General features: G+C 35.9%; 2 protein-coding genes across 2 annotated transcripts in view; both read right to left on the reverse strand.

Moving 5' to 3' along the window:
* LOC140171386 (S-adenosylmethionine-dependent methyltransferase Rv2258c-like) overlaps window positions 1–9,928 on the reverse strand; it is a 39,436-nt gene extending 29,508 nt beyond the window's left edge. The window contains exons 1-2 of the mRNA XM_072194632.1: window positions 9,355–9,928; window positions 8,049–8,260 (exon numbers count right to left, since the gene is read on the reverse strand). Coding sequence (XP_072050733.1) covers window positions 8,049–8,260; window positions 9,355–9,539 — 397 coding nt within the window. The 5' untranslated portion in view covers window positions 9,540–9,928. The remainder of the gene's footprint in view (window positions 1–8,048; window positions 8,261–9,354) is intronic.
* LOC140171979 (S-adenosylmethionine-dependent methyltransferase Rv2258c-like) lies at window positions 5,032–7,405 on the reverse strand. Its single transcript, XM_072195327.1, has 3 exons — window positions 7,394–7,405; window positions 7,025–7,157; window positions 5,032–6,362 (listed from the first exon to the last, which is right to left on the reverse strand). Exons 1-3 carry the CDS (start codon window positions 7,403–7,405, stop codon window positions 5,794–5,796), a joined length of 714 nt encoding a protein of 237 aa, XP_072051428.1. The 3' UTR covers window positions 5,032–5,793.
* Window positions 9,929–10,173: the final 245 nt, after the last annotated feature.

A 10,173-nucleotide genomic window follows, 5' to 3' on the forward strand; every position in this document is an offset into this window, starting at 1 on the left:
GTATGGATTCGGAACCACGATCAAAATGATCGTCACTACGACCAAAATGATCGTCACTACGACAGCCAGTTCTCATTAGTGATGCGAAGTGTGATTTTATGTAGGTCTCTTGTTCTAATTGTTTTGTATTTTTTATGTTAAATTTGCAGCTCATCAGCATCGTGAAGAATCTACCAACATAGGCCTTGTGTTTGAAGGCCTATGCTACCAGTGACCAACCAAGACTGCAGGCCAGGATCCCCAGCACGCATATTGAGCAGTCAAGATGAATTGGAGAAGGAGATGCCGGCCATCGTTGATGCAGCACTTCGTAACATCACAAATAACGATGGCATGGGGTTTTCAAAATATGGTGCATCGATGATCAGAATTGGACAAAGACTTCTCAATGTTAATATGGCTTGTTTGTATACAATCCTGATGAACTACATGATTCCGATAATTGCCTCGCTCTCAGGTGATTTCACAACTCAGATGCCAAATGATGCGAACTTTAAAGACTGAGGAGTTTTTGGATTTTGTCATGAGGAACATGGACTTCGAACTGGACTTGAGATGTGGCAGATTGTTTATCCAGCGATTCATCACTTGTTTTGTTTAGCAGTTCTTCAAGCGACGAAGTAACATGATGGACCAAAATGCTATAGGCGACAATGAAACTGTAACTGATAATGACAAGTGATGTATTACATTTGTGGATATATTGTACAAGCTATGCAAAAGCGTTATATCAAGTCAAAGAGAGCTAAAGAGCAAAGGACATCTGAAAATGGACAAAGCGGACAACAGTATGCCTACTGCATCAAATTCACAAAGTGGACTGAAAACCTAGAAGTTTTTTGTACTTATAGTGCAAGTTAAAAGATAGGTTCGCGAAGTTGTACAGATGGGGAATTTGAACTCAGACTCAAGCGGGATCAAGTTGTACATTATAATTACTGTTACTTCTATTGAACTGACATGGACATATTGGATTAACATTCATTGTTAGCCTGGTCTCAGTTGTTAGCTGTTAAAAAAAACCCTCAAAATATTTATCCTTTTTATAGCAGTATTTCTCTGGTGAACGTTGAATTGGAAATCATATTTTTGCGTTTTTTTGTGGACAACCGTGGTACGTTTTATGGCTTCTTGATTCTCATTTTGAACTTATGTTTATGGATTTGCTATGTGCTCATCAGAAATGTCACAATAGAAATGTGTTTTTTTTATCTTAAAACTATGTAGCCCGGCCCGGTTTGATTTTAACTATGTGAGTAGTAATAAGAGATATAAGGAATGGTTATCTGTTCAAAAAATTCCCCTCAAAATACAAATCTTTTTATAAGAGTATTTCTCTGCATGATGAGCGTTGAATAACAAGTAATTTAGCATGTTTAAGGTCTCTAACTTAAAGGAGTATTTCGTGATCCTAGCATCCTCTTTTTATGACATTTTTCAGTACATATCCACGAAAAAGCATATTCCCAAAATTTCAGTTGATTCCGATTTTGCGTTTGCGAGTTATGCATGATTATGTGTATTACACTGCTCCATAGACAATACGTTGTAATTTCGTTCTGGTGCACCAGAACGAAATTCAAATTGCGCGATATCTTTGCTAAACGAATTAATCTGCAAGAAATATTTTGTACATAAACATTATGTAGCCAGAGTATTCCAGTGATATAAAAATCTCAACTTTTTTTGAGAAAAGTGGGGGATGAGGCTGTGGATCACGAAATGCCCTTTAAAAAAAAATTTTGGTTTTTGATTCTGCACCTTGAAGATGAATTTACATATAGCAACAGATAATGTCATCATAGAGGTATTGTATTTGGAATTGTATCCAAAAGTTGTAGAAGCATAAGAAATGAAGTAAAACAGTAAAAAGAAATTAACTTGAGTTGATATAACGTGGTACTGCACCCCTTGGCAAATTTGTGAATATTTTTGCATTTTTCTATAACACACTAGTAACAAAAGTAATGAATATTAGGCGACGAAAAAAAAAGAAACCCTGTTCTACGGGCGGGCAGACCTTTCAAGTAGGATCGGTCGGTGGGCTTTATGTATGGTACTATACTTTTTTTTTTTGCTCTTCACTTTTTCAAACCACCGAAAAAAAATTGGGTCAACCTTTTTGGGCTGTTGAGGAAGGGGCGGCAAAATGTGATATTCTTCAGCCCCCCGGCTGAAGAATATATACACATAACTTTTGTTACCAGCGTGTATTTTTTTTTTTTTTTTGCACTATATTTTTTATACTTGAAATTGATTATTATAATATCGCAATGTTATGTACAATGAAATTTGCAATAGTATCAATGTTATGACAATAAAATTTTGAAAACTTATATAATTTACTCTTGTCCAACGTGAATCATAGTCTCAGTTATATATACATACATACATACAAAAGTTTCTTAGGACGCAATTCGCCAAAGCAACATTGCGTTTACAAAAATAACATGAGCAAAATACATAAGCAATAACAACCAGAAAGTCAGAACAAGTGTGTTTTTAAGAGTTTCTTGAAAGTGATTGTAGATGAGGCTCCCCTGATGTGTTGTGGTAGACCATTCCATGCTTTGGCAGCAACAACAGGAAACCTGTGTTCTCCAACAACAGAGTTGAATCTGTCAATTGCAAGACGTGAAGGATCATTTGAAGATCTGAGTGGGCGAGCAGTAACATAATAAGAAAACATTTGAGCAATATAAGTAGGTGATTGATCATGAAGTGCCTTGTACACAAGAAGCAAGATCTTAAAAGTTACTCTGTGTGCCACAGGAAGCCAGTGCAGTTATGAATCTTTCTCAATGCAAAGACATTGATACCATCATCTTCAAACAATCAGTTGACTTGAATTTTAAGTTCCTGCACATTTTAAATATTTTAAAATTAAGTTTTAAAAAGCATGATTTCTCAAAGAGTACTTCTCAAATGTTTTTTTGCATTCACATGACAACATACGGTACACTTAGCCTCGGTACAAATGTAGTTGCGTAATCTTGTAAATATAAGAATGCCTAATCACAGCTCACAAGCTTCGCAGTTGCAAGGCACAGTGGTTGCAATGCAAAAGGTTACTGATGTAGTGATGTGAGCTTTGCAGTTAATCATTGTTATTAAAATGAAATCCCCTAACTACATGTATTTTAATGAGATTCAAAACATACTCTGCAAAACTCCCAGCAAGCAAGTCAACAAATTTGGCCAAAAACGATACCTGAAACCATCAATACTGAAATCATTATCAGCAGTAGATCACTAATACCCTTATCAGCAGTAGATAGCTACTTCATCACCCTTATTGGCACTATATAGCAGATAGAGGTAGCTACTTCATCAATAGCCATATCAACAGTAGATAGATAGCTACTTCATCAATACTAATATCAGCAGTAGATAGCTACTCCAGCAATACCCTAATATCAGCAGTAGATAGCTACTTCATCAATACCCTAATATCAGCAGTAAATAGCTACTTCATCAGTACCCTAATGTCAGCAGTAGATAGCTACTTCATCAGTACCCTAATATCAGCAGTAGATAGCTACTTCATCAGTACCCTGATACCAGCAGTAGATAGCTACTTCATCAGTACCACCCTAATACCAGCAGTAGATAGCTACTTCATCAATACCCTAATATCAGCAGTAGATAGCTACTTCATCAATACCCTAATATCAGCAGTAGATAGCTACTTCATCAGTACCCTAATATCAGCAGTAGATAGCTACTTCATCAGTACCCTAATATCAGCAGTAGATAGCTACTTCATCAGTACCCTAATATCAGCAGTAGATATAGCTACTTCATCAGTACCCTATATTATATCAGCAGTAGATAGCTACTTCACCAATACCCTAATACCAGCAGTAAATAGCTACTTCATCAGTACCCTAATATAAGGAGTAGATAGCTACTTCATCAATACCCTTATCAACAATAGATAGCTACTTCATTACCCTTATCAGCACTATATAGCAGGTAGCTACTTCATCAATAGGCATATCAGCAGTAGATAGCTAGCTACTTCGTCAATACTGATATCAGCAGTATAGTTATAGCTGCTTCTATAAACTGATATCAGCAGTAGATAGCTACTTTATCACCCTTATCAATGCTATTAACATGTAGCTACTTCATCAATATCCTTATCAGCGGTAGACGGGGATGTGCTTTAACACCCGCCCGAAAGTGTCCGCCTGCCTGGCGGGTAAGAAATTGAGGATGATAAATTGTTATTATTGCAGTCTTCGGTGGAGCTGCTCTGGGATGTCTTTTCCGAACATTTTTAGGTCATCTTTGGTGATAAAAGTGTTCAGAAAGTCCAAATAAGGGGCAATATTTTTTCCAAATTTGATTAAAAATCAGCAAAATCGCACTTTTTCATTACAAAAATAGATTTTGTTTCTTCACTGGCTAGTATCAAGGTATGAGTTACAAACCTAAATAGAAATTTCCTATAAAAGGGAAAGCTGGTTGCAAAGGAGTCTTGTTGAATAAGATGGAATCAGCTAATAGCATTTGTTGCAATTAAATCTTTGTAATGGTATAGTTTTAATGATTTAACCTATGTCACCTTTTCAAGTGGTATGAATTTATGGAGTGCAATGTTCATAGGCGGCGGAAGGGGGTGGCACTTGCTAATTAATAGTTTTGTTCTATGGTTCCCTATACTAGCAAGTTGGACACAAACAACTTTTACCACCAAAACAATTACAAAAGCACTGCTGTTATTAAAGCATTTTCCATTTTTATAAAAACATCGTAATTTTTAATGAACACACAATAATATTATATTCACAATCAGGCTTGAAAAAAAAATAAAAAAAAATAATATAAAAAAAAATAAAAATAATAAATAAATAAATAAATAAATAAATAAATAAATAAATAAATAAATAAATAAATAAATAAATAAATAAATAAATAAATAAATAAATAAATAAATAAATAAATAAATAAATAAATAAATAAATAAATAAATAAATGGCAAACATCGCGTTGCGGAATGATGCTTGGAATTGCCCAAATACTCCTTCTTACAGACCATGTCAAACTAAACAGCCTTTTTGTCGAAAATATGCAATATACATGACATATTCCATAATAAGCCCTACATGTTACAAATAACAGGATTAAGTAACTTTACTGGTAGCCGAATAACAAAGAACATCAGTATAATGTAATTAAGAATTAGGTCATCTAAAATAATGCATTGTTACCGGTACCCAAAGTACCTTACATTCAAACAGTTTATACAGTATTAATGTGCACCTTTTGTTGGGGTCATTGTCAACAACATCTTGAAAGAGGTTCATCAGGTTTGGTATTTTTAGATCGCTTAAATTTGAATTTGTCAAAATCAAGCAACAATTACTTGTTTTTGTTGATAGTTTCATCAGTGAACTACTGACTTTCTCAAAGCTGGTGTTGTTGTGTTGATCAGACAGCTTTCTGGTAAGAAGTAAAAGTCACTGTAGGTAGTGATTTTAGACTAAGTTGCAGTTTGTGCTCCTCCCAATCATGTCACAACAATACCAGTTTTGAGAAAGACATTGCCAGTGGTTTACTGACAAAACTGTCAGCAAAGGCAAGTAACATTTTACTTGCTTTCAACAAATTAAAATTTTAACCAAGTCAATAAGATAAAAAAGTTAAAATAAGTTAAAAAATGAATTATCAGGCAGAAAGTTTTTTCCATTTTTCTCAAAACTAGTAAATATGGCTTAATTTTAGGCTCTTAGTTTTTAAGGTAACAATGTATTTGATCAGGAAATATCCAACGAAATATAAATAAAATTACTTTCCCTTCTTCGTACATAGATAATGTAAGAATTCACTCCCAGGAGATTTGGATACTTCACAATCAAATCCATGATCTAATAGCATCGCAACAACCCTCTCCTTACCCCACACTGCCCCTAGCCCCATTCCTCCTTCAAAATTCAAAGACACTGGAACACAGTTCATCATACTACATACATATGCTATCCCAATAGTTGGACTCAAGTTCAAATTATCTTCAAGTTTGGAATGTGTCCAAGTATCCATGACCGATAATATACCATCAGTTTTCATAACGCGATATATTTCATCTAAACATTTCTCTGGGTAGGCGTTATCATGAAGAACATTATGCATAAATACATAGTCAAATTTTGAATTCCATGTAGAATCCATACCAGAAGCTTCTTGACAAACAAAATAGATATTTTCCAATCCCTTATTAGCAGCTATCTCTGTTGCCTTGGTGATGCAATCTTGCTGAATGTCTAGTCCATATATCTGACTATTGGGGTAGTGCTGGGCAAATTGATGTGATGCTCCACCTTCACCACATCCAACATCAAGAACCTGTATACCTGAATCTGTAAGAATTCAAACAAAAAGGAGCAAAACACTTAATTTCAATTTTTAATGATTTCCAAATTTGTATTTTTTATCGTGAATTTCAAAAAATCTATATTATTTGATATCAGAAAAACATTCCCTGTATTCAGAATGCAATTTGGTGTGTCTGATGTTCTCTCAGGTCCCACAAAAAATAATGTGCAATGGTTGGTCCCCGACAGGGATTCAACTCCCCTAACCCGCAGTGATCAACATCAGTGGAATCAGATTTTGGAACCGAGGGCAAAACTTGTAAATGTACCGACAGAAATATTTTTTGCCGACGGAAGTTGTGATTTGTTGACCCAAATTTTTTTTGCATGCATGGTTTGAAGAAGTGAAAAAAAAGGGGAAAAAAAAGGATAATAGGCAGTACCAACATAAAAACACCAAATTTGTATGTATAATTCACAATTTTTCATCATTTTTTTTACAATTCTCCTCTTTGTTCAGTTACCCTTGGTAAAAAATAGTCTATTGTTAACGCCTTCCATCTACCGACGGCCTTACATGAACTAAATGGCCCTGATGAGTTGGGGGGGGGGGCGCCGGCCCCTGGTCCCCCACTGGCAACATGCACTGACAACCCATGATGCACCAATGGTCCATGATTTCTGGCTATACTGTCCAACCAACTCACCTAGTTTTTCTTTGAGAGTAGGTATTCCAGGCACAAAATGTTGTATCAGATAATTATCAAACCATTGATTTCTGATGCCACTCATACAACAGCTTACAACCCTGGATATCTGTATACTTTGAGTAGGCCAGTCCTACAGAAAAATAAACATTAACCAAATTAGAAATTGAAACAAAAGAATTGATCATAGAAGACAATCAGCAGATCTTCTGTTCATGAAAGGTTTGCCTGAATGCTCTGCTAATTAAACATATGATAGTAGGGCAACATGAACATAATTAGCTTATTTTTAATATAAAACAGTATAAATAACTTTGTTACAACTTCTACAACTTAACTGTTTTATACCAAATCCTAGCCCAAACCTACTCCAGAAGCCATATGTGACCCGTTCTGACAAAACCAAGAACAAGTCGCATTATGGATAATTTTGTAAATGATACCTTGATATTTTTGCCGAACTGCTAACCTGAGTAATGGGCTAATTAGTTTCCTGCTTTACACAGGATTGAATAGGGATTCAGCTGTCAATTATTGATCAAAAATTAACCTCTTTTTAATAAATACTTTCAAGGATTTGAAAGTCCACTCAGTCCCAAGGTCAAATACCATGAAATTCAGAATTCCAAAATTTGAATTTTTTATGGGAATGTCATCTTTAAAGGTCTAAAACTCAAAAACATGCCTGGTGACTTGTTCCAGGTTTTGTTGTAGCTGGTCACATATAGCATTTGGACAATTCTTCAAAAACACTCTGCCAATTTTTGGACACTCATTCAGCATTGGATCATATACAGGTGAAACATTTCAATTAAAGGGTTTCACAGTGGCGTAACATCATAGGGGTACCCCCAGTCAATCTGAATATTCAAAAAATACCATAGGAAAATTGCCAAAAATGGTGTGTGCCCCCAATCAGACCCAGTGCCCCCAATCATGGTCAGAGCACCCCTAATGTGATGACCCATGTTACACCACTGGGGTTTCATTCTAAACCCCAAACCTACTCTCAATGTATACATACCACCGGGTCCATCCTTCTTGAAACACTCAGCCAAATCTTTGTATACACTGCTCAGCATTGGTACACCTTTGGCATACAGGGTCATTACATTTTGGCCACTTTTTGGCTTCAACGCAGGGATACGATGTTCTGGGATGTGGTAAGTCTCCTGGTCTCCATTAAAGTCCACTATTCTGCCCATCACCATAGCACCAAGCCACTCTCGGACATATCTGTAAGAACATGTTGACTGGTAAACTATGAGTGCACAAAATGTGTCCCTGTTCGGCAGGAGAGTTTAACAGAATTGTAGTACCCATGCACGTACTTGTGGCCCAATTTCTGTACCCCTACCCATGTCTCCGGACTCATGGCTTGGGTTCTGTCTGTACCTATGGCGGGTCCCAATACTACAAGTCTGGACTTTTACAATCATGCGACTGTTGACTTTGCAGCCTCATATATGGCCCATGAAAACATTGGTTTATTTGCAATTGAATACCTGAGTGGAAGAAGGGCCCAACTCCATCAAAACTGTTTTTGAGATATTAAGAAAAAACTTAATATTTGGAAAAGTTTTATAGACAGAACGTTTTCATCTTCAGGGGACCTTTAATACATGAACATACAATAGTACATACATTTGTAATTATATTTGATGTTTCCATGGCAGCGGTACAGGTCTTAATACAGGTTGGAGTTGGGCCCTTCTTCCACTAATATACTGCAAGTGCCAGTTCTGTGTTATAAATACCTACAGAAATTACGTAATCACCATTAATTGCACAAGTAGAACTCATGTAATATGTTAGCAAGAAAATTTATTGTAGTGAAAAGCAGATTTCATGGATAAACAAAATTCCTCTTTAACCCTATATTTGTGGAAGAAGGGCCCAACTCCATGGAGTTGGGCCTTTCTTCCATGAAAACCATGATTAAGTGTACGTGAAAGACTATTTAGAGAGTGGATTTTGGCTCATCTTTCACACACAAGGAAGATCAGTCTGCTGGCAATAAAATGCTGGGTCTAACTCATTTTTGTAAAAAATTGGAGTTGGGCCCTTCTTCCACTCAGGTATTCAATTTAATTACTTGTTTTGGCAATGACAACAGTTTTTTGAAACTATCGGGGGGGGGGGGGGGTCACCTTTTGGCAAAATTACCCATTTTTGACAATTTAGGCTGATTGTCCCCCACATTTCAAGCCAGATTGGCGCTTTATGGGTACAAGTACATGTTTTCACAAAACTTCCATGTTTCTTTCAATATTTTATTTGAAATCATGAAAGTATGTCAGGACGACACAAACTTTTAAAACAAAACTTACCTTTCTTTCAACCCTGCCAAATCTGCAATTTCTTCTGATGTTTTAGGTCTGTCCATGTTGCACATGACATCAAATAGTCCAGTGTCTACACCCAACCCTATAGCCATTGTCATGTAGCCACCACTTACTATGTTGTTCAGATGGGAAGTAAACTCCTCAAATGTGTCAGTAACGTTAGCCGCCATCTCTTTTTATATTTCTAGAGGAAAATAAAAGCAGAATTTAAAAATAGAGGAAAAAATGTAGCAAATTAAGGTGTTAACTAGACTTATGCATGTCATAATTAATTTAGGTGGCCCACAACAAAGGTTTGTAAGTACAAATAATAGCTAATAATATGCAAATAAGGTAATTCATACATAGCACAAGAGGTGATCGTACTCTATCACCCTAACAAGTTTGAGTTTATCGGTTATTGAGTCCTGGGAAGTGCAAATACTTCCCTGTTGAGTGTAAGCTGTAGACTGGATCAGGGGTATATATTTTTACAGAAGGGTTTCTTTTTCCCCATACCTAATTTTCAAGAGATTTTTACTTTTCCATGACTGGACATGTTTTCAATGAGTAGGCCTAAAAGGTGAGTTTTCTTTCGTAACCTCCAAAAGTGCTTATTTTGTCCAAACTAAGAAAGTGCAGGATTTTCCAATTTTAATACCCCTGGAATGGATTAATGGAAAGTTCATGCAAAATATGCAAATGTTTATAGCTCATTAAAATTCACAAGATATGCAAATAACTTGATACAAAACTATACAGCACAAGAGGCGATCATACTCTGTTTTCCTACCAAGCTAGAATTTAGTAAATTTTGTTTAAGCT

Source organism: Amphiura filiformis, chromosome 15 (assembly GCF_039555335.1).
Source record: "Amphiura filiformis chromosome 15, Afil_fr2py, whole genome shotgun sequence".
In the NCBI taxonomy this organism is placed as follows: domain Eukaryota; kingdom Metazoa; phylum Echinodermata; class Ophiuroidea; order Amphilepidida; family Amphiuridae; genus Amphiura; species Amphiura filiformis.